This window comes from Panthera uncia (assembly GCF_023721935.1).
Source record: "Panthera uncia isolate 11264 chromosome D3 unlocalized genomic scaffold, Puncia_PCG_1.0 HiC_scaffold_8, whole genome shotgun sequence".
In the NCBI taxonomy this organism is placed as follows: Eukaryota; Metazoa; Chordata; class Mammalia; order Carnivora; family Felidae; genus Panthera; species Panthera uncia.
Window position 1 is genome coordinate 58,352,775 of NW_026057586.1, and position 24,533 is coordinate 58,377,307.

Sequence of the window (24,533 nt, forward strand, 5' to 3'; positions counted from 1 at the left end):
CCATCAACCCTCAGTTTGTTCTCAGTTTTTAAGAGTCTCTTATGTTTTGGCTCCCTCCCTCTCTAACCTTTTTATTTTTTTCCTTCCCCTCCCCCATGGTCTTCTTTTAAGTTTCTCAGGATCCACATAAGAGTGAAACCATATGGTATCTGTCTTTCTCTGTATGACTTATTTCACTTTGCATAACACTCTCCAGTTCCATCCACGTTGCTACAAAAGGCCAGATTTCAGTCTTTCTCATTGCCAAGTAGTATTCCATTATATATATAAACCACAATTTCTTTATCCATTCATCAGTTGATGGACATTTAGGCTCTTTCCATAATTTGGTTATTGTTGAGAGTGCTGCTATAAACATTGGGGTACAAGTTCCCCTATGCATCAGCACTCCTGTATCCTTTGGGTAAATTCCTAGCAGTGCCATTGCTGGGTCATAGGGTAGATCTATTTTTAATTCTTTGAGGAACCTCCACACTGTTTTCCAGAGCAGCTGCACTCACACTTTATGTAATCTTTATGTCCATAGCATAACAACTTTACAAATTCTGTTATCTACTCCTGTCTCCAAAGTTCTCTTCTAGCCATACTGCCAACTGGAGGTGTTTTTTCCTCTTGTCCCTTTCTTGCATATAGTCTACCAGAGTCTTGTCTTCTTGAATTTTTTCCTTAACCCTCCCTTCTGTTGTCATGTTGAATAGCTTTTCCCTACAGATTGGTCCCAAGGTTTAGTTCCTTCTTGATTACTTTTTCAAAGCATTTTCTCCACAAAGTTTGGCCTCTTCCTATGAGCGATTTTGTATCCTGTGATAGGAAGATAAAGTTTTCTCCAAATTATTAGCCTTAGGATGAAGAGTAAGTCATAAAAAAGAGCAACTTACTAATATTTCCTGAAGAATCAGTTTTGTTATACTAAGACATCTGTCCAGCAAGACTTGGCATCACTGCAGTTACCTCCACTTTCAAGAAGGGTGGTTATCCATCTTAAATACAGAGAACAAACTGAAAGTTGCTGGAGGGGTCATTGGGTGGGGGGATAGACTAAATGGGTAATGGGCATTAAGCAGGGCACTTGTTGGGTGTTACATGTAAGTAATGAATCACTATATTCTCCTGAAACCATTATTACACTATATGTTAACTAGCTTGGATTTAAATTAAAAAAAAAAAAAAAAAGGAGAATGCTTGTATGTATCACTGTTCTTGTCTGGAGTTAGCTGTGTTGTTTCAATCTGCTGTTCTTGTTATTAAATTATAACTTAGCATTAGTTTACTCACGTTGCTACTTATTAAATTAGTTACAGTTGCTTGGTTAAACTTTACATTTTGGGTAGTGATACTCATTTTTGTCAGCAAGTTTTGAAAATTTCCAATAACTGGATGTTTTAGATATGTATGCATGTGTCCCCCCCAGAATGAATTGTGCATTGTGTCCCCAAAAATGAGTTGGTCAGATTCCTTTTGCTAAAGCAAATGCACATATAATCCAAGAAAGTTTGCTTATAGAATACTTTTTCTACTAGGAAGAAGGATTAGGTAAGGTGGATGGATGGTAGGATCTTTTTTTATCACCTTAAACATGTCAAGAGATTTAAAATACAATAGTTTTCTTCCAGTTATGTGATCCCTACTCCCACCCCAGCATCAAAAGCAGGTTTTAGAGATCCCAGTGAAGGAGGCTTTGAAAAATCCAGTTTGGAAAATACTGTTTAAAGTTCTACTTAAATGTAAAGGATTATGTAAAACTTAGGTCATTTCCTACTTATAATCTAAAAGAATATAAACTGTGGTTTGCAAGCTTCCATTACGACTATTTTAAACTGAAAAATCTAGGGGCACTTGGGTGGCTCAGTCAGTTAAGCTTCTGACTCTTGATTTTGGTTTAGGTCATGATTCCAGGGTTGTGCTTCGCGTGGAACCTACTTAAGGTTCTCCCTCTGCCCCCTCCCCCATTCATGTGTACACATAGTTGCTCTCTTTAAAAAAAAAAAAAATCTACAGAGGGCAGTAACTGACAAAGCAATAAATTTTCTATCTAGAATGGGAGAGAAAAGTAAACTTCCAGAGAAGCCAGTGTTAAAGATGAGAAGAAACTAATAGTTGCTGCCCATACTTCCCAGAAAAATGGAAACAGATCAAAGAAAAGAAAGCTATGGAGCATTTATGGCATAAGTAATAATCAGTAGAACAAAATACATATGATACCAGTGTTTGAATGCTCTTTAGGATCAATCTTGTAAGTTAAAATACTCTCATGAAGAGTTATCCTGTGAAAAAAGGAAATGACAGTTAAAATTTTGTAATGAGACTCTCAGGCTGCCTGATGTAGTGAATTTTTAAATGAAGATGGTACTTCACACATCTGCATGCATGCATGTCATGTATATATATATGGTTTAATATGATCGAGAAATCTCCTGTCTTAAACGGAGTGAATCATTTTCTAATGAGATTTTTTTATAATATCAGTTCAAATACTAATTTAAGTTGGTTTTTTAACTTTCCTAATGATGAAGAACCACTGGGATACTTGTTAAAAGTACAAATTCCTGGCTCCATTTCAAACCTACTAAATCTGTATTTTGATAAGCACTCCAGGAGCTTTTTTGTTTTTTTTTTTTAATCATCAAGTAGGACTACATCAAACTAAAAGCCTTTTGCACAGCAAAGGTAGCAATGAAAAGGCAGCCTGTAGAATGGGAGAAAATACATGCAAGCCATACATCTGGTAAGGGAATAATATCCAAAATATATAAGGAACTCCTACAACTCAGTAGCTAACAAACTCAATTTAAAAATGGGCAAAGGACCTGAACATTTTTCCAAAGAAGACCTACGAATGGCCAAGTATATGTAAAGGTGCTCAACATCACTAATCATTAGGGAACTGCACATCAAAGCCATGATGAGATCTCACCTCACACCTGTTAGGATGGCTGTTAACAAAAAAGCAAGAGATAGCAAGTGTTGGTGACAGTATGGTGGAAAAGGTCCCTTGTACACTCTTGGGAATGTAAATTGGTGCAGCCACTATGGAAAACAGCATGGAGGTTCCTCAGAAAATTAAAAATAGAACTGCTGTCTGATCCAGCAATCCCACTTTTAGGTATATATCTAAAGGAAATGAAATCAGTGTCTCAAAGTGGTATCTGTAGTCCGATGTGTGTGTTGCAGCATTAGTCACGATAGCCAAGTATAGAATCAACCTTAGTGTCTGTTGATGGATAAATGGGTAAAGAAGATGCAATCTTCATATTTACAATGGAATATTATTCAATCATTAAAAAAAGGAAATCCTCCCATTTGTGTCAACATGGATAAACTTAAAGGACATTATGCTAAGTGACATAAGCCAGACACGGATAGATATTGTATGATCTCACTTATATGTGTAATCTAAAAATGAACTCATGGAAACAGAGAGTAGAATGGTGGTTGCTAGGAGCTGAGGACTGGGGGAAATGGGGAGATGTATAGCATGGTGACTAGTTCATAATAATGTATACTTGAAATTTACCAAGAATACAGATCTTAAGTGTTCTTACAACACACACACAGATAAAATTAGGTGTCATGATAGATGTTTTAATTAGCTTGGTTGTGGTAATCATTTCACAGTATATATATCAAATTACCACATTGTACACCTTAAATATAAATAGTTTTTGTCAGTTATATCTCAGTAAAGCCAGTGGGGGAAAGATAATGAGGTGTGATGAGAGTGCACATTCTTTCCTCCCTGTTGATCTTAGGAGACAAAGCATTCGAGTTCTGTTCTATTACTGGGAGTTGTTTGCCATTGATGAGTATGAAGTTTTATCAAATGCTTTTTCTGTATCTGTTGAGACTATCAGTTGGCTTTTAGTCTGTTAATACGGTGAATTGCACAGATTGATTCTCACACATTAAGCTGACTTTGAATTACTAGGATAAATCCCAGTTGGTCATGATGGATTGTCCTTTTTATATATAGTTGGGTTTAATTTGCTAGTATTTTTATTGAGGATTTTTTTTTGGCATATGATCATGAGATATTATATGGATCTGTAGTTTTCTTATAAAAGACTTACTCTGACTTTTGTACCGAGATATTGATGACCTGCCTTATAAAATATGTTCCTGCTTCTTTAATTCTTCAGGAGAGGGTATGTAGAATTAGCATTATTTCTTCTTTACATGTTCTGTGAAATTCACCACTGAAGTCACCTGGGCTTAGAGTCTTCTTTGTTTTTAAATATGAAATCAATTTCTTTAATAAATATTGAGCCACTGAGATTGCTTCCTTCAGTGAGCTGTGGTAGTTTGTGCCTTTCAAGAAGTTTGTTTCACTTAATTTGTTGAATTTATTTGTGTAAAGTTGTTGATAATATTCCCTTATTACCCCTTCATGTGTTTGTAGGATCTGTAGGGATGCTCTCCTTTTATTGCTGATTTTGGTAGGTCTTCTCTCTTATATCTAATTTGTCTTACCAGAGCTGGCAAATTTTTAAAATTTTTTTATGTATTTATTTTTAAAGAACCAGTTTTCAGTCTTACTGATTCTTCTTTATTTTTAAATTTGGATATATTCCTGTTATCTTTCTATATTTGATTCTGGTTTAATTTCTTCATAATGTGAAAACAACATTTATATGATTTTAATTACTTTAAATTTATTAATGTTTGTTTTTGACTCATGACATGGCCTGTCAGTAAAATTCCGTGTGCCCTTGAAAAGAATGTATATTCATACAAATGTCAGTTAGATCCAGTTGATTTGAATTGATGGCGTTTTTCAGTTCTTTTATATATGCTTGTTGATTTTCTGTCTTACTGAGAGTAGTTGAAGCCTACAACTATAATTATGAATTTGTCTATTTCTCCTGTCAGTTTTATCAATTTTTGCTACCTGTAGTTTGAAGCTCTGTTGTAATTGCATATACATTTAGTGAGCTGATCCTTTTATCAGTGTGTAATAAGTAAAGTTCTTTGAGAACTGTTTTGTCTGATATTAATGTAGTTACTCCCAGTGTTCCTTTGATTAGTGTTTGCATGGCATATCTTTTTCCATTCTTTTACTTTTTAACCTACCTATAGAATTACATATGAATGAATTTCTTGTTAACAGCTCATAGTATGGTCATTTTCCCCCTGTTTGATGGTCTGTTTTTTTCTTTTTCAGTTTTCCTATTTGTTTGTTTGTATCTTTATTTCCAGCATAGTTAACGCATGCAGTGTTACAGTAGTTTCAGGTATACAATCTGACAGTTTTTTTAAATTGGTGTGTTTAGTCCATCTGCATTTCATATCATTATTGGTATGTTTGGATTAGGTCTATCATTGTTTTGTTTGTGCCTTCTGTTTTTCATTCTTCAGTTTTTCTTTTACTGGTTCTATTGGGTTATTTTTATATTTTAAAATATTCCATTTTAATTTACCTAGTGTGATTTTGATTATCCTGTGTATAATTGTATTGGTTGATCTGGCTTTACATTATATATTGAGGTCACAGAACCATGTATTAAATGCTTAATATTAGTTGATTGAAGTAATATTTTTAGAATCTAATTTTGGTTTTTATTCTGAAGTTTTCCAAATAAGGTTATTGAAAGATAATGTAAGCTTTTCCTAACATATAGTCTATTAATATATTTTATTGCTGTGTATGGTTTTTTAAAATAGTTGTTTATTTTGAAGAGTGAGAAAGAGAGCAGGAGATGGGCAGAGAGGGAAAGAGACAATCCCAAGCAGACTCCATGCTGTCAGCGCAGAGCCCGACACAGGGCCCGATCCCATGAACTGTGAGATCATGACTTAAGCCAAAATAAAGAGTCAGATGCTTATTAACCAGCTGAGCCACTCAGGTGCCCTTCTATCTGAAATATTCTTAAAAAAATATTCATGACACTCCTTCATTCACCAATAATGTGCTTTGCTTGATCTACAAAGTGCTTTATCTTTATAAATCTCACCTAGACTAATGCCTGGTGATATTATGTAGATCCATTTTGCTTTTGAGTCAGAATTCTTCTGTTTATATATGACTCCTAATTTTAACTGTAAGCTTTACTAAAACAGGGCTAGTTTTGAGGACAGTGCTATGTTTAAGTGATTCTGTTTATATGGTATCAGTTGAAACAGTTGCATGATCCCAAGGTAAACTCTGCCTGGTGTGTAGTATCAAAAAAGTTTCCTTATTCAAGTTTATTTCCCCCTCTATAAAAGATTTGAACTATTTGAACTCTGGCAGTTTTTTTCTGTTGGAATGTAGTCTGATTTGGCTATGTTTGGATTAATTTAATCTAATTTTGATAATTTACAAGCTAACTCAGTTCATTTAGGTGACTTTGGGTTTTGTTTCTATTGAAATCAAATATTTTAAATCACCAATAGAACAATTCGAAGAACACAGAAGATCTTACTAATCCTCTGTTTAATAATTCACTTAGATGCTAGAATGTAGCTTTACTTAGACCTATAATATTCATCTATAGGAAATTTAATAGCATGAAAACTAAAAATTACGCTGGTCTGTTCTGTTTATTGTTGTGGTCCAAGTCTTGCTTCTGTTGGCCAGCAACCTCAGTTTAGCTCAGTAGTATACAGTAGAGCTCTCTGTGATAATAGGAATGTATCTGTATTGTACAGTAGTTACTTTAATTTTAGTTAATTTAACTTTCAGCAGCCACATGTAGCTCGTAGGTCATCAGATGGCAGTGCTGGTCTAGTCTCATGACTTCCCTTTTTTTTTTTTTTTAATTTTTTCTAATCTTTATTTTTGAGAGACAGAGAGAGACAGAGTCAGAGTATGAGCAGGGAGGGGCAGAGAGAGAGGGAGACACAGAATCCAAAGCAGGCTTTAGGCTCTGAGCTGTTAGCACAGAGCCTGATGCGGGGCTCGAACTCATGAACCGTGAGATCGTGACCTGAGCCGGAGTCGAATGCTTAACCAACTGAGCCACTCAGGTGCCATGACTTCCCTTTTTATATTTAAAACTCCCTGCTTGGAATTTTTTTTTTGGGGGGGGGGTCTAAAATGTAAGCTTAGGCTTCTATCAGGGTCCTTGACCTATTGCAGAGCAGGAGACAGAAAACTGAACAAGTTAGAAAGAAAGTGATATATGACATAATTACAGTATGGTAGGAATTCAGTCAATGAATAGATTGATAAAGTGACTGTCTAGAGATGTCTGGGAGTTCCGTGAAGGAAAATAAACACTTCCAAGAATTTTAACTTGGAACGGTTTCATACATTTAAGTTAATCTAAAATGGTAAAATTGCCAACCAGACCTATCCAATTCTTGGTTGAGTCTTCAGAAATAAATTCCAGACCAATACAGAACTACCAGAGAATCTGTTAGAACTTTCTACCTTTAGAGACAGGCTGAAATGACAAACCCTTTGCCACTGCTTTCACTTCTGCTGCTTGTGGTTACCTGGAAAACTGGAGATTAGGTATTAGTCTAGAGAAGGTGGAAAAAAATATAAAAGTAGTTCTCTTTTCTTCTTTTCAGTGACAAATTGAATGGACTTAAACAAGAGAACTTTAGAAGCTCAAATTCTTAAATGAAACCTTACTTTAGGCTAGGACTTACAGAGAATAACAAATTACATTAACTGTGGTGTATACCTTTAAGTAGGTTTTTACTGCAGATGTATACAAATAACCCTCCTATGTCCATTCTTTACAGATCCAGGATGAGAAGACTGACAAAAGAAGAAGCTAGCTGAACAGCTATAAGATGCCCAAATCTGGGTTCACAAAACCAGTTCAGAGTGAAAATTCTGACAGTGACAGCAATATGGTAGAAAAACCATATGGAAGAAAGGTATATGATTATCTTAAAGATGGGCTGACTCTTTTGGAACTGGGAAAAACTCCCCATTGGTAATTTTAGTAATTACCCATAAAGTAAAAACAGTTGGATGCCAGTTAAATCCAAACCATTTATCTAATTCCTTTAAAATTAAATTGGATTCCTGGGATAAGATTGTTTTTCATTCCCTGAGATAACACATTTACTAATATGGCATAGTTACTTACGAAATAATCATTGAGAGGGGGTGAAAAAAAAATCCAAGACATCACAGTCATTTGGCATTTCTTTCTCCACTTCCTGACCCCCAGTATCAAAACACATACACAGTAGCAGTTCCATTTTCCTTGTCTTTAGCCTTGGATAAATTTATATGACTTTTCTAGCCTCAGTGTATCTCTCTGTATTGGAAGACAAGACTACTTTATAGAATTGCTGTGACAATGAAATGGCATCAGTATGGTGCCTAATGCAATGCTTGTTACATAATATGTGCTCAGTAAATGTTAATAGTTTTTGTTGTTTATTGTTAGTGATTGGCAACGACCTGTGATTGTCTTTTAACATCTATCCTTCTTCACTCCTATTTAATTTAGGCTCTCAGAACCTTCATTTAGACTTCTGCAGTTGTCTCCTAACTGGTCTCACTGTTCTTAGTCTCTTCTGTAGTTAATTTTACACAGTATCTCTTTTTTTAAGCTTATTTATTAATTTTGAGAGAGAGCACGTGTGCACATGCATCAGTAGGAGAGGAGCAGAGAGAGAATCCCAAGCCGGCTCTGCACTGTATTGCAGAGCCTGATGTGGGGCTTGATCTGACAAACCGTGAGATCATGACCTGAGCTGAAATCAAGAGTCGGACGCTTAACCGACTGAGCTACCCAGGCGCCCCATTACACATTATTTTTTAATTTTTCTTTTTGGTGTTTTGTTTTGTTTTGTTTTTCCTTTTTATGTCTTTTCTTCCCCCTTAGTCTTTTTTTGTTGTTGTTGAAGAACATCTGAAATGGTTCCAGTTTTTGGCAAACAAGAATAGAGCTGTGATGAACATTGTATACAAATACTGTTTTTAATAGCTTTATTGAGGTATAATTTATATACCCTAAATTTCACTCATTTAGTGTATGATCCAGTGATTTTTAGTAAATTTATAGAGTTGTGCAGCCATCATCACAATCCAGTTTACACCATTTACATCATTGCTAAAAGAGCGTCATGCCCATTGCATTCAGTCCCTATTCCCACACCATCCCCAGGCAACCCCAAATCTGCTTTCAAAATCAGGAATTTTAAGTTTCCAGACTTTATTCTTTTCAAAAACCATTTGACTGTTTAAGGTACTTTGCATTTCCATCTAAATTTTATGAAATTTTCTACGAAAAAGCCTGCTGGGATTTTTATGGGGATTTTATTGAGTAGATCCATTTGGATAGTATTGACATCCTAACAGTATGTCTTCCAGTTTATCACTAGAGAATATCTCTCTGTTTATTTAAATCTTCAGTTTCCATCAGCAATACTTTGTAGTTTTTAGTGTACAAATCTTGAGCTCTTCTTGCTAAATTATTAGTGTTTTATTCTTTGGGATGCTATTGTAGTTAATTTCATTTTGGATTTTTTATTGCTAGTATATATAAATATAAATGATTTGTATGTAGGGATTTTCTATTCCATGATCTTACTGAACTCATTTATTGGTTCTAAAAGTTTATGGATTCCTTAAGATTTTCTACATGTGGAATCATGTCAACTCCATATGAAGATAATTGTACTTCTTTTCCAGTATGGGTACTTTGATTTTTTTTTTTTCGTACCTGATTGCCCTGGCAATCTTTGCCTTTTGATTAAAGTGATTACTCCATTTACATTTAACATAATTATTTATAGGGTTAGACTTATATCTTCCATTTTGTTCTGTGTTCTTATGTTTCATATTTTTTTTGTTTTTCTCCCTTCTGTGCTCCCTTTTTAAGTTTTTTTTTAATATTTACTTTTGAGAGAGAAGGAGACAGAACTCAAGTGGGGGAGGGGCAGAGAGCAAGAGAGGGAGACACAGAATCTGAAGCAGGCTTTAGGCTCCGAGCTATCAGCACAGAGCCCGATGTGGGGCTCAAACCCACGAACCATGAGATCATAATCTCAGCAGAAGTTGGACACTTAACCAACTGAGCCACCCAGGCACCCCTAATTTTAAATATTTTTTAATATACTATTTAAATTTATTATTTTTTAAACTGTGTTTCTTAAATTGTAATCTTAAGATGCTGATTTGTTGTTTATACTGTGCATCTAAGTATTATAAATTAATAGTGACTTAATTCAGTAAAATATAGCAACTTTGTTCCTGTATAGCTCCATTTCCTCCACTTTTTTCGTGTATCTATGTATCTATACATGGATTCATCAACATGTTACCAATCCAATAACAGACTATTATAATTTTATACAATTTTATCTTTGAAAAAAATAAGAGGAGAAATACATATTCATACAATTCTTTTTTACCTATAAATTTGCCAGTTTTGTCAGTCTTAATTTCTTCTTTTTATAGACTCAAGTTACTGTTTGGTTGTCATGTTCTTAACTAAGAATTTTAGCATTTACTGTAAGATCTTCAGCCATGATTCTTTTTTTTTTTTTTTTTTTTTTTTCAACGTTTTTTATTTATTTTTGGGACAGAGAGAGACAGAGCATGAACGGGGGAGGGGCAGAGAGAGAGGGAGACACAGAATCGGAAACAGGCTCCAGGCTCTGAGCCATCAGCCCAGAGCCTGACGCGGGGCTCGAACTCACGGACCGCGAGATCGTGACCCGGCTGAAGTCGGACGCTTAACCGACTGCGCCACCCAGGCGCCCCTCAGCCATGATTCTTTAAGTCTTCATTGATCGAGGAATATCTTGATTCTCCATATTTTAAAAACAATATTGTTGAAATATAATTCACATACCGTATTTAAAGTGTATATAATTCAGTAGTTTTTAGTATATTTACAGAGTTGTGCAGTCATCTCCACTATTGATTTTAAATGTTTTTATTTATTTTTGAGACAGAGAGAGACAGAGCATGAGCAGGGAAGGGGCAGAGAGAGAGGGAGACACAGAATCGGAAACAGGCTCCAGGCTCCGAGCCATCAGCCCAGAGCCTGACGCGGGGCTCGAACTCACGGACCGCGAGATCGTGACCTGGCTGAAGTCGGACGCTTAACCGACTGCGCCACCCAGGCGCCCCTCCACTATTGATTTTAGAACATTTTCATTCAAAAGAGAAACATTATGTACCCATCAGTAGTCATTTCTCATTCTGTCCCCAACTCCCACAGCCCTAGGCAGCCACCAGTCCTTTCTGTCTCTATAGAATTGCCTATTCTGGATGTTTCATACAAATGGAATTATATAATATGTGGTTTTTGTTGACTGTTTGCTTGCTTTATTTTCAAAGGGCAGTGTTGTTGGATATAGATTTCTTGACTTTTTTTTCTTTTAGTAGATTGAATGTCACTCTACTACTTTCTTGCTTTAACTTTCTGATAAGAAGTCAGCTATTAATTGTTTTGTACCTTTGTCACAATGAATTTTTTTCACTGCTTCTCTCTCTTTGTCATGTGCTTAGGATTTTCCCTTGTGTTTATCCTTTTTGGAGTTTGTTGAGTTTCTTGGATCTGTAGATTTAAGGTTTTCATGAAATTTGTAATATTTAATTTACTGATTTTCTATATATATATATATGTGTGTGTGTGTGTGTGTATTTTTGCCATCTCACATCTGCTGTTGAACGTATCTAATATATTTGTAGTTATTTTGCCTTTCATTTTTTTTGTGAGCATGTGAGTGGGGGAGGGGGAGAGAGAGAGAACAAGACAGAGAATCTGAAGCAGGCTCCAGGCTCTGTGCTGTAAGCACAGAGCCCGAAGCAGGGTGTGAACTCCAAACCGAGAGATCATGACCTGAGCTGAAGTCGGGGACACTTAACTGACTGAGCCACCTAAGCGCCCTGTTACTTTGCTTTTCAAATCCATTATTTCCATTTGGCTCTTTCTGTGATTTTTCCTTACTGGTATTATTTGATAAGTCATTATTGTCATACTTAAAATTTTTAAACATTGTTTTATTTCTTTCTTTATAATAACTTTCAAATCTAGTATATGGGCTTACTCAGAGAAATTTCTCTTGAATACTTTTTTCCTTGCTTTTTTGTATGTCTTAATTTTTATTGAAAACTGGACAATTTAGGTCATATACTGTAGCAGTTCTACAGTTGTGGGTGCTCATTATTTCCCACTGGAACCTTGTAATTGTTGCTAAGTTGGTTTTTTGTTTGTTTGGTTTGTTTTGTTTTTTGGGGTTTGTTTTTTTTTGTTTGTTTTTGGTTTTTTTTTGTTTTTTTTGAGGAAAATGTTAGGAGTTTGCAGTATTTGTCACAACCACTGGTATCCATTTTTTTTCTTTTTATATTTTAGTCTTGCTTCCACAGAGGTACCCCTGTGTCTGTATAAATTAGTCAGCAGCCATTGATTGGTCAGGAGTTGTACTCAAACACCATGAGCCAGTCAGATTTCCACCTTCTACAGGCAGACTTGCCTGTGTTGAGGAGTGCATTCAATGTTAGGGCATTTTTGAAATCTGTCCTGGCATTTACTTTTTGTTGGGCTCACCTAGGTCTTGCTGTGCTTGTGTGCAGTCAACTAATGATATGTAGAGGATATGAACCCTCTCAGATTTCCTCTGCATGTACACACAATCTCCCTGTCAGTGAGAGATGCATGGAGAGCTTAGCCCTTCTCTGATCTTTCCCATTGATCTTCTCCTCTCAGCCAGGGATGTGTGTCAGTCTTATCTGGCACACCCTGTGGCTCTCTCATTTCTGTAATCTCCCTGTTAAATTTCTTGCTTATTCACCGGCTTGATGCTCTTCTGCAGCAGGATCACAACCTTAGGCTAATAAGATGTATGTTTTTTGCCCCCTCCAATCATTTCCTACCCTCTTTACTATTTTTAGAAACAGTGCATCTGGATAGGCTTTTTACACCTTCTTTGCCAATTCGAGTTGACACACTCTGGCAGCAGAGATGCTGCTTTTCTTGCCAGCCCCACCCTGGTAGCACTTCATGCAAACTAAGCATCAGCCAGGGAATGTGAGAGCATTCCCCAGGCAAAAATGCCGAAGACACTCAACTGTTCTTGTCCATAGTTCAGCAGTTTTTCTTGAGGGGAAAAAAAAATGCTTCTCAATTTGTTGTTTGCTTTTTTTCAGTTTTGGGAGCCTTAAGGTGGTTGTTTTTGACAATTTTGTCTAGATTTATAGTTGTTTCTTGGGGAGGTAAGTTGCTAATACCTTTATTCCTCCATAGACGACTTTCCCCAAATGATATTTTAGTTTGCCAAATGTGACAAATCATAAGCAAAGTATTTTTACTATTCCTTTTATTTAACAAATCTTACATTGGATTCCTATTGTGTTATATATTCTTTTATGATACTTGGAATAAAACAGTGAGTGGTTAAGCCGTGATTTAAGTCTTCATGAAGACTCTAAACTCTAACACTCTTCCTGTTTGTCTGAATGTTTTGCTCTCAGGACCCCTTCAGTGTAACTAAAGATCCCAAAGAGCTTTTTTATATGTGGGTATATCTGTTGATATTTACAATATCAGAAATTGAAACTGAGAAAAACTTTAGATTTTTTTTTAACTGGTTTAAAAAATACATATGTGTATGTTTACCCACATAGTATATTTTTATGGAAAATAACTATATGTTCCAAGACAAAAACTATTAGTGAGAAGAGTGTCATTGGTTTTGCACGTATCTTTAGTGTGTGACTTAACAGAAGACCACCAAATTCTCATCTGCATCTACATGCAGTGTATTTGGATATCACTTGTCATGTAGTGTCTAGAGAGCTGCAGTATATATTCTTGAGAGAATGAGAAAGGTGCAGGTGGCACCTTAGTGTTACTGTGAGCATATTTCTGGCCTTGCAGATCTTCTGAGATGGTCTCAGATACCATAATTTAAGAATTTCTTTATCACTGTAAGAAGCACTTTAATGAGAGTATTGAGTGTATAATGATGGGACAAAAAGGAGAGAAACAAACAATTCTAGAGGGGTCAGTAATGGTGTCACAGTAGTAAAGTTACTTAGTCTGGATTCTCAAGGATGACTAAGTATTTGGCCAGCAGGAAAGTAGGAACAGAGGACAGTCCAAGATGTAAAAAAGACCTAAATCTGTTACAGTAATAGATACATATAAAGTTAGGATGTGGCCTGTGGAGGATGGAGGGTGGGAGGTAAGCATTAGACAGCGGCCAGTTCATTATGGCCTGATGTGTTGCTAAGGAACTTGGAATTTATCCTGTAGCCATTGGGCCAAAAGGGTCATAGTAGAGACCAGTTAGAGTGTTTTTTAAAAAATCCAAACAAAAGGCAGTGTGGGCAGTGGCTATGGGGATGGAAAGAGTTTGGCAGACATAAAAGATGTTGAATGAATTAAACTTGTGTATGTAGGAAAAGTAATCTGGATCCACCCTGAGTTTGATTGAACTATTCCTTGAGAAGGAATTTAGGAAATAGAAGAATTGTTGTTTTCAGAAGAATGTTTGGTTTGTACTTGTTGAGTTGGCCATCAGAACATCCAACAAGAAGTATTGGTAGGCAGTTAGAGATAAATCAAAGTTCAGAACTCAAAACAGCTCATTGGAAATGAGGATTCATTGAAAAGGTTAACCTTATCATTATGGAGATAGAACCCAAAGAGAGTAGAGCAAGAAGGAAGGAGAATATGCCTAGGGAAATTCAAATACTTTCAGAATCATCGAGAGATGGGAAACAAGGACAGAGAGAACCAGGAGAGATTAAACAGAGAAGAGTAGCTAAGGGGGTCTATATGCCAAATGCCACAGAGATGAACAGGAAGAATGAGGCCACTGGATTTTGTCAGCTGGGATACCTTACAATGTCTTTGTGTGGTAAAAGTAATTTCAGTAGAATTGTAGGGACAGAATACAGTGCTAGATTTGAGGAGAGAATTAGAACTTTCATTTCTAAATGTTTGAATATAGTGAAGGTTGCATTTGTGAAATTATATTTGGGCTGCTTGATGTCAGCTTGTTAAAACTTCTTTCTTCCTGGATACTTCGTATGTATCTTTTGAAAGCTGCCAGTAAATATACAGTAGTGGCAGAGCATTGGCCTCATAAAAATGTAGAAACAACAGCAAAAAGCAGACATTTTTCACTAACATTTCTATTAAAAACATTGCTTTGGTAAATTAAGAATACTTCTTAATCATTAGATTTATACAGGGGAGTCTGGGTGGTTCATTCGGTTAAGTGTCTGACTCTTGATTTCAGCTCAGGTCATGATCTCACGGTTCATGGGTTCGAGCCCCACATTGGGCTCTGTGCTGATAGCTCCAAGCCTGCTTGGGATTCTCTCTCTCTCTCCCTCTCTTTCTGCCCCTCGCACTCTCTCTCAAAGCTAGATAAACATTTTTAAAAAATCATTAGATTTATATCATAGGAAGAATAAATACAGAATATTATATATTTCCTTTATGAACTTTTGGCTTACCCAGAGTGATATATTTAACTGTTCTCAGTCTCTGTTCAATCATTCAGTACTTTTTCAAGATCACATACTTATTTTGTTTGGGTAAGGGTCAGAAACTCTTCTGAGGCAATGCACATGGTGCTTACTGCCATGTTTTACAGGATTTCTGAGCAACTTGACATTGAAAGCTGTTGTTAAAAGTAATTTTCTGGGGTGCCTAAGTGCCTCAGTCAGTTAAGCATCCGACTTCAGCTCAGGTCATGATCTCGTGTGGGTTGGAGCCCCTCATGGGGTTCTGTGCTGACAGCTCAGAGCCTGGAGCCTGCTTCAGATTCTGTGTCTCCCTCTCTCTTTACCCCTCCCCCTCTCACTCTCTCTCTCTCAAAAATAAATAAACATTAAAAAAAATTTTAAAGTAATGTTATTCAGTTTTAAATAGATATTTGACTGCTTATTTGTACCTTAAGAAGAGGAAGGGCTATAATTTCCTGCTTATAGACCATGTTAACTGCTGCTGCTTACAACAAAATGAGGTTAGAAGGGAGGGTAGGAGAGGAAGCACAATCATATTAGTCAACTGTATATTTGCAAAGCATATTCTTTTGTTTGTCTTTTCTTTAGTGAGTGAGTGGCCCTAAAGCCAGCCTCAAGCTTCTTCTGAGTTTTTTCTTCCATATAATTTAGAAATGAGTATACAGCTGTTCTAATAGAGACCTTGTTTACAGTTTAATAGGACACAAACTATTGCCATTATGAGATCCTAGATAAAATAACCTGAACCAAAATTTAATTTCTTAAATGTATTAAATAGAGCATAATTTTAAATAATAACATTCTCTAGCAATATACTTTTAATATAAAATGCTTTCATTATCTCATTAAATATATAATAGGGGTTCATCAAAAATGTCTACTCATAATTCTTCATATAGTTTATCCTTTCACTAATATGTGGGATTTTTTCCCATTGATTTTAGTTTTTAGAAATTTTTCTGTTTCAGCTATAAATTAGTATTTACGATTTGTAGATCAAAATCTTTGATAAAATCTTCTATGAAAATCTAAAATCTAGGTTAAATTCATGAAGTGTGTGGGAGTAGGTGTGAATCATTTAACTTTCTAAGTAGCTGTCTTATCCTTTCCATCAATATAATTCAGACTTTCATTATTCCATAGCCTAGTGATATAGAGAAATTTTTATTTTACCATTCAAGTAATGTAATACATGTTGGTTATAGAAAAATTAGAAAATACATAGAAGACTAATGAAAACAAATTGCCTTATAAAAAAACCATCAACAATCTGAGATTGTACCCTACCCTACCTGCAAGCTAATCTGTTTCATGGATGCTGGCAGCAGATGTGAAACTCTTGAGTGGAATAGAAAGGAAAGTTTATTTCTCATAGGCAATAGTAGTAGTGATCTGTCAGCATTTGTGCCTGTAACCTGAGCCCTATTTCTCACAAGGGGATACAAAGAGAGCCAGGTGACAGCTACACATAAAAGGGGGTTGCAGTACGGGAGAAGAACCCCAAATATTTTGTAATGGACAGTAAGTCTATCAGAACTTTGCCCCAAAGGGAGAAACTGTTTATTATATGGAATAGTAAACGGATCTGCTCTTTGCTCCAGGAGGAGATCATATCTTCCAATGCCGTTCTCCATATAGATATTCTTGAAAAGATAGTCCCAAAAAAGGGAGTTAGTGCTTCTGCGTGTAAGAGGTGCAGATATGCAAGAGACCCATGGGGAACTGTCTCCCCACACATTAGTAGTGCTGTTACCCACAGATAGCTATCAACATTTTGGGTTATATCCTTCAAGAATTTTCTATGTACATATTTTTTTCTGAGTAAATTTTTACCTTTTCTTTTTTCTATCTTAACTGATTTGGTAAAGGCTACCAGTACATTGTCTAGCAGTAGCAGTGATAGAAAGTCATTCTTGTTTTGCCATTGATGTTTTGCTGTTACTGATTTATTGATGTATAGTAGACCCCAAATGATACATTGATATTTTTATTACTGTGTATGGTAGCTGTTGTAGGTTATTGAAAGAATAACAGTAATATAAATGAAAAAGATTTAAAATATTTTGAAATAATCTAACAGAGTCCTAGACTTTTCTATGTCATGGATATGGGAGAAGAATGTGCCAGTGATTTGTTCCTGGATTGATACTGTATTTATATCATTTGGTAATACAGAAATTTCAGGACAATTGGATATAACTATTTTGAAAGTTACTTTCCCTAGATCTGAAAATAATTTTTAAAGTGTTGAAGAATCTCACAAAAACGCTTTGTTCAGGTAACACTTCCAAGGACAATTTTATTTTACAACGAACAGAACTAGTTGGTATCAGTTGCAAATGTGCACCCTGATCACCCTGTTGCAGAGGAGAGTATGATCAATATGTTCTAGGGAACATTTTCCACTCAACGTGTTATCAAATTATTTTTTTTAACTTGTTTTATGGCACAGTACAGTATCTTTACTTACACAGGTGCAAGGGAAAAGGGACATCTTCGTGTTTTTCTTAGATTCTTTTATTAATAATAAAGACTTAATATTTCTAAGGCAAGTCTCTAGAATTTTGTTGGTTAACTTTTGTATTAATCATGCCTTTTTGTTTCTGATGCTTTGACATTGGGGCCTGCTGATATTGGGGAGACTGCCGTTCCCATGGCTGGCCAATTCCCAGAGATCTTAACTCACTTGTGACCATATATTTCATATGCAAACCAATCCAGAGTCCAAACCCAACCACCAACTGTATCCAACTCTCACATTCTGGGCCACTGTCCCTGCCCTAATAAATTACATGAGAGCCATGTACCAGACAATAAGAGAAACAGTGCCCATACCCCAGAAACTGCTGCAAGCCAGGCCTTGCCTTTTCTTTCCTGAGGAAACCACAATAAAAGCTTTTGCCCACATTTCCCTTCTCTCCCTATGCCTCCTGACCCACCGTGGTGCTACCCTTTGTGGCCCTATGTGGTGTATAGCATGCCCTCCCTTGGGAACTGTGAGTAACAAACTGCCTTTTCAGTGACAGTAGTCACCTGATTTGTTGGCTTCACCATACCTTAATAATAATAAAACTATGTTTTTAAAACAACCTCATAAACAAAATACATGCCTGTGAAGCTTGATTTCATTGGCAGAAGTGGAAAAACAGCTCAAGAGAATTTAACTTTACAACTGAGAAGTGAATAATATAAGGCTGTTATTCTTCAGCAATCTTTATCAGTTAAGATATAAGGAAATCACATTCTCTTCCTGATTTGTTAATATATTTATCAAAAATGACTGTAGACTCTGTTGAGATGTTACTTTTGTCACCTGTTAAGATCATCATATGGTTTTTCTTTAATTTTTTGATATGGTGAGTTGTCTTAAAGAGATTTCTAATAATTATTATTGTTTTCTTTGGGTGAGCCTGCTTGATTCTAAGTTTTAAGACACTAAATTTGATTTGACAGTTTATTTAAGATAAGTTACTTTTGCATTTATTTCATAAGGAATTTAGCTTATAACTTCTATCTTTTGGTATGTTTCAGACTTAAAGATTGATTGGTAGCTTCTAATCATACCTTTATGCTGTAGTATTATTTACATGAAATGGGAAATATCTGTTCCTTGAACTTGTTTTAAATCTCTTGTAAAATCTTCTGGGCTCTAGTACCTTTTTGTAAACTTAAAATCTTTGGGTATGGATTTATTGTCTTCTATGATCATTGGTCTATTCAGGTTTTTTGTTTCTCTCATGAGTCAACTTTTAGTAATGTGTGTTTTCTAAGAAAATAATCTTAAAATTTTAGTGATATAAAAATGAATACAGTATTTTTTGTATTTTTTTTTTGTAACATTTCCATAACCCCTTTGGAATTGTATGTAGGTCTCAATCCCAATCTTTATTATTTCTCTTTTTCATTTTCATGATTGGACTCACTGAAGTCTTATTCTATTGCTCATTTAAAATCACCTTTTGATTTTATTGATAAATTCCACTCTAAAAACACTATTTTATTTACTATCTTCTTTCCCCTTTTCCTTCCTTTATTTTCTTTTCTTGGGTTGAAAGCTGGTATCTTCTGCAATCTGAGTCTACTTCTAACTTGCTTCTGAGAATCTCTACAAGTATCATCTCTCATTTATTATCATAAATAGTTTGGGAATTGTTCTTTTAAGGTGATGTGGCTTATTAGTTCTTAGTGTCTGGCATGTTTTTCACAAAGGAGTTCTTATAGCCCAGTTTAGATGGACAGTACCAATTCAGATATTAAAATTATAATAAGTGTGAACTTGATAATGGCTGTAGACCATGAAGGTAGGATATTCACCTGAAGTGGGTACAGGATATTAACAAAACACAATATATTTTATTGTATCCAGAATCACTTTTTCGGATTTATATATTTGTTCATTGATGGTGACACGTGTATTATGCTTACAGAGTTTTATTCAAGATTTTTTGTTTTACTGTTATTTTAAAATTATATTGTTAAGTAAAAGTAGTAGAATATGTGACAAGTTAGAAAAAATGTTACAGTTGTTGAAACTGGCTCTTGAATACATTAAAGATAGTGGTTTGTAATATCTCTCTACTTTTGAATATATTTGAAAATTTTCTTCATAAATTTCTTAAATACTGTCTTGCTTAGCTAATATTGTTATAACTGTATTCATATTTGATTTTTAACAGAGTAAAGACAAGATTGCATCATACAGTAAAACTCCAAAAATTGACCGAAGTGATGTGGGCAAGGAGATGAAAGAGAAATCGTCCATGAAACGTAAACTTCCTTTTACCATTAGCCCATCAAGAAATGAAGAACGAGATTCAGACACAGGTAGAATAATTTGTTCTCTGATAAAATCTTAATCATTCTTTTACTATGATTTGCTTCATATCATTCCTCTTGCACCCCATTTTTATAGAGAAATATTTGTATTTTGGTATTTCAGATATATCATTTTGGGGCAGAAATTCATTGTTTCTCACTCAAACACGATTTCTAATCAGATAAAAACAATTTGCTTCTTTCCTTACTCTAAGGTTTATTACAAATATCTTACCATTTTCAGAACTTAATTTCTTGGATAGCATTTCAATGATGAAAATTTACTCTGATATACAGCATAGGATATGTTACAGTTGAGAAAAATGTGAGTTTTTGTGGACACAGTAGTGAACCCAACAAAGAAAACATTTAGGCATTTTAGATTCAGAAATGAATCAGAAATATGCCCTCCCCCACCCTGAAAAAAAAAAAAAAGATTGAGGTTTATTGCCTAAGCCCATTCATGGTACTTTTTTTCTTCAAAACTCTTATACGTCAGAAATGGTCCTTGACATCTGTCAGTCCCGGTTGTTCATAATAGATCAGAAGTAACTTGTTACCACAATCTAATAAACTATTAGATTTTGTTAGCTCTGAACTGATCATTTCTTGAAACTAATATAAACTTGACTGTTATGTGTTTATCATAATTATTTTATCCCTTGCATGAAATATTAATAATGAACTGTTCTTAACGTTTCAGCTTCACTCACAGAGTTACTGTCCCATTCTGAGTTTATGTAATATCTTTCTGGCCATCTTAATCATCACTTTAGAAATAATCTTGACTGTGGAATCTGAACATACTTGAAATGCCCTGTGCTGAGATAGCTTTAGAAAGTACTTAAATTTTTTCATATGTTTTTAGTAGGTAGGTCTCGTTTTGTGTATTTATTTTGCTGTCTGTCTTAGCTTGAATTAGAAGTTGTTCATAAACATGACATTTTTAAGCCTTGAAAATTGTGGGGTGTTTTTTTGCAGTGATGAAGAAATTTTGTGCTTTGTTCATGTTCTTAAATTTTTAAAAAACATTTATGTATTTTGAGAGAGAGAGCAAGTGCATGAGCAGGGGAAGGGCAGAGAGAAAGGGTGAGAGCGAATCCCAAGCAAGCCCCGCACTAATGGAGCCTCTGCCTCTCTCTCCAAATAAATAAACATTAAAAAAATTTTTTAATAAAAAATATCAATAGTAATCAAAGAAATACAATATAGAACAATTGACAAAATCGTTGGCCTAAATTGTACCAGGTGGTCACTGGCCAGAAATAGGAACTTGCTTTAGTTGGTCTAAATTAAAAGAATATATTGTTGGAGGTAAATATGAAAACATTTATCCAAAACTAAAAGGTTGTTAACATTTGACTTACTCTTTAATTTGGAATTTATATAAGTAATTATTGATGATAGTGAAAATTATCTTAAGGTATGTGTATCTCTACTTAACTTAGAAGAGCAAAAATAACCCCAGGAAAATGTTAAGTTGTAGAGAATTTGTTCAATTTTGGTAAATCCAATGAAGCAATATGATTTTTACTCTTAAAAATAACATTGTGGAAGAATACATGAAGTAAAAAGATGCTCATAGCATTCAAATTTTAAAAATAGGTTATGAAATAATATGTACTGTTTGCATTAAAAGCCACATTGTGTATATTTATATTTGTATGTATGTGCACACAGGGCATATATTAACACACGTTTTGAAAGATCAAATTGTTTAAATATAAAAGACTGTTTAGTTGTAGAACTAAGCCAAACCTAGCTACTGTATTATGGGCCCAGAACAGAAATGTAAATATTTTAACCCTGACTTAGGTTAAATAAAAGAGTGGGGATAATAATAAAAGATTGGGAATAAGGACAGAATGTTAATAATGTTACTTAGCTCATCTCTTAATGCAAAGGAATAACTGATATTGTCTACAACTGAAATACATAGTTTTTAAAAATATTTACTTCAACTTTTTAATCTTTATTTAAAATTTTCATATATGTTTACATATAATGTATTTATATTTTAGTGTATGATCTCTCTTGTAGAAAAGAAGCAATTCCTTGAGTTTTTCCTCTTCTTCTTCTTTTTTTTTTTTTTTTTTTTTTTTCTTTAAGCTCTGAACCCAGTGTGGCGCTTGAACTCATGACCCTGAGGTCAAGAGTAGCCAGCCAGGAACCCTAGTTCCTCTTCTTTTTATGTTGGATTAAAATAAAATCTTTCAGCTTTTTATTTTAAAATAGTAACGTATATGTGATATTTTTGTTTGTATGTAAATTAACACACACACATACACCCCAGTTCCTTTCTCTTTATATATATTTAGAGAGATGCTTGGAATGATGGCTACTAAATGTTAACATTCTGTTTCCAAGATTTTGAATGACTTTTTACTTTCTTTGTTTTTTGTAGGACTTGAATTTTTAAAATAATGAGCATAATTATTTCTGTAAAACAGTTTCTTAAAAATTTTTTTTTAAGTTTATTTATTTTGAGACTTCTGCGCATGCATGTGTATGCACATGCGAGCGAGTGGAAGAAGGGAGAGAGAATTCCAAGCAGGCTCTGCAGGTCAGTGCAGAGCTCAAAGTGGGGCTCTAGCTCATGAACCATGAGATCATGACCTGACCCAAAGTCAGACGCTTAACCAAGTAAGCCACCCAGGCACCCCAATTACTTTTTTAAATAGATATTCATACTTTTCAAGGAAGACTCAATGATCTGCCAAATCAGAGATACTGCTATCAACTGGATGAATCATTCTTAGTCTTCATTTTGAGATACCCTAGTGTGTCTTAAGCTTTATAACTCTGAATTATTTAATATTTATTAATTTTTTAAAAGATAACACTTTTAAAAAGTAATTGCTTAACTAGACAAAATTTGGGGGAACGTTACAGCATAATTTGAAGTCATGCCAGTGGGTCCTTACAGATGTGTCATAATACTATTTATTTCAGCAAATTTCCAGTATATCTGCTTATATCATTTCAGTATCCCACATTGTCCTATCCTATTACAGAATTCCCATAAATTTTGTCTCATGAAATGTTAGGAGATGAATATATAGAGTGACAAGAAGACAAATTATTCCTTATACCTATAGCTTGCTTTGTCACTTATTTTTAGCTTTTATTTTCAGTCTCTCCTTGTCTAGAATCCTGGCAGGATAAGTTAATTGTAGTTACAGTAGAGGTAAATCATAGCATAGTGTTTATTATCAGAGGCTTTGGAGTCTGACAGATCAGTGTTGTGTCCCTACTCAGCTCCCTACTTGTCCTGGCCAAAAAAAATTTGAGGCCTTTATAACTCCCAATTTTCTCATCTGTAAAAAAGTACATGTAATGCCAGCTTCAGAGAATTGTAATCTTTCATTGACATAGTGTGTAAAATCAGTTTATGTATGTTAATTAAAACAAAACCGACAAACACTGGCTTAAAATAGATTGAGATTTTTTTTCATCTACTGTAATAAGTCCAGGAGGTATCAGTAGTCTAGGGTTGTTACAGTAGTTCAGTAACGCCATCAGGGACTGGGATGTTTTCATCATTCTGTGCTCACCCTTAAGTCATACGTGGGCTTTGTCCTTAAGCATTTTGTTGTAAACTCACAGAATATCTTCTGCCTCCTCCTGGCAGAAAGTACGAGAGGGAGGACCCAACGACAAAGTATCTTTTTTCCAGTGAGTCTTTGCCTTTTTATTGATGAAACAATCTCCCTAGAAACTTCTGCCTGCATCTCATTGGTTAGTCTGCCTTAGTTACAAGGGAGTCTGGAAAGTTAACTACTTTCAGTTGGCTGTATTGTCACCCTAATCAAAACTGGTGTCCTTTTGTTAAGAAGGGGAAAATGAATATTGGGTAGGCATCTTTCAACACTGACACTGTATATAGGTTTTAGTATAGTAATTAATAACTAAAAACTGTTATCTCAAATAGTTATTTTTTGTACCTAAGTGAACTTTATTAGTTTATTAGTGACTGCACTATCAGTCAAAAAATCATACTTCTTTGTTTTCCTAGTCTAATGGCATCCAAGGGAAAGCCACAATCCCTTGACATGAAAATACTAATAAACAGCTGTCTTGAGAGTACACATGAGAGGTCTCTTGTTGGCCTTCAAACTAAACATGCAGTTATTTTGTTACGATTAATGTCACTATGAGCATCTTTGCATATTGTATTTTTATTATACCCTGAATTCTTTCTTACACATTCCCAGGAGTAGGGTTACAGGATTAAGGATTAAATACTTCTGTGATGTTTCTCCTAAATAATTATACCTAGTTACAAAGCCACCAGCAGTATATGAATGTTCTTTACAACTCAAATAACATTGGGGTATGTTTT

The 24,533-nt window shown here is 34.9% G+C and overlaps 1 protein-coding gene across 3 annotated transcripts in view; it reads left to right on the plus strand.

Moving 5' to 3' along the window:
- ANKRD12 (ankyrin repeat domain 12) overlaps positions 1 to 24,533 on the plus strand; it is a 128,860-nt gene that overhangs the window by 26,878 nt on the left and 77,449 nt on the right. For all 3 annotated transcript variants that reach the window (XM_049620416.1, XM_049620418.1, XM_049620417.1), the window contains exons 2-3: positions 7,669 to 7,806; positions 20,053 to 20,200. In XM_049620416.1, coding sequence (XP_049476373.1) covers positions 7,720 to 7,806; positions 20,053 to 20,200 — 235 coding nt within the window. In that variant the 5' untranslated portion in view covers positions 7,669 to 7,719. The remainder of the gene's footprint in view (positions 1 to 7,668; positions 7,807 to 20,052; positions 20,201 to 24,533) is intronic.